Source organism: Triticum aestivum, chromosome 1B (genome assembly GCF_018294505.1).
Source record: "Triticum aestivum cultivar Chinese Spring chromosome 1B, IWGSC CS RefSeq v2.1, whole genome shotgun sequence".
NCBI lineage: Eukaryota > Viridiplantae > Streptophyta > Magnoliopsida > Poales > Poaceae > Triticum > Triticum aestivum.
In genome coordinates, this window is record NC_057795.1 from 337,654,656 (window position 1) to 337,655,064 (window position 409).

The 409-nt window shown below is 55.0% G+C and overlaps 1 protein-coding gene across 2 annotated transcripts in view; it reads left to right on the forward strand.

The window, feature by feature from the left end:
* The first annotated feature begins 259 nt into the window (after positions 1-259).
* The window catches only part of LOC123122620 (DNA ligase 1), a 7,716-nt gene continuing 7,566 nt past the window's right edge, over positions 260-409 (forward strand). For both annotated transcript variants that reach the window (XM_044542914.1, XM_044542910.1), the window contains exon 1: positions 260-403. In XM_044542914.1, the coding sequence (XP_044398849.1) occupies positions 325-403 (79 nt within the window). In that variant the 5' untranslated portion in view covers positions 260-324. The remainder of the gene's footprint in view (positions 404-409) is intronic.

Consider the following 409-nt stretch of genomic DNA (forward strand, 5'->3'; position numbering starts at 1 on the left):
TAAAAAAAAGGTGTAAACCGGAGTCCTGTGCACAGTTCTCATGGCAAGTGTTGTCTGATAACACCAGCTTTATCCCCGTTTAAACGAGTAGCGAATCATCTGAGGAGTTTCCCTGCAGACCGAGGATGAATACCTTATACCTGCCCATATAAACGGAAACGAATCGGGAAAATGAGAATAAATTGTTGAAGCTTTCTCCCTGCCTGCAATTCCCCAAACCAAAGTCGCCTCTCGCGCCATCCATCGTCCCCCCGCCCGCCCCAACCCACCAACGCCAAGGCCCGGCCGGCTCACCTCTAAAACCCTCCCCCCCACCCCCTCTTCATGTTCCTCCCTCGAGCCACCACCTCGCTCCACTCCCTGCTGCGATGCCAGTTCCGCCCGCTCCCCTCGCCTAAAACCCTAGCCA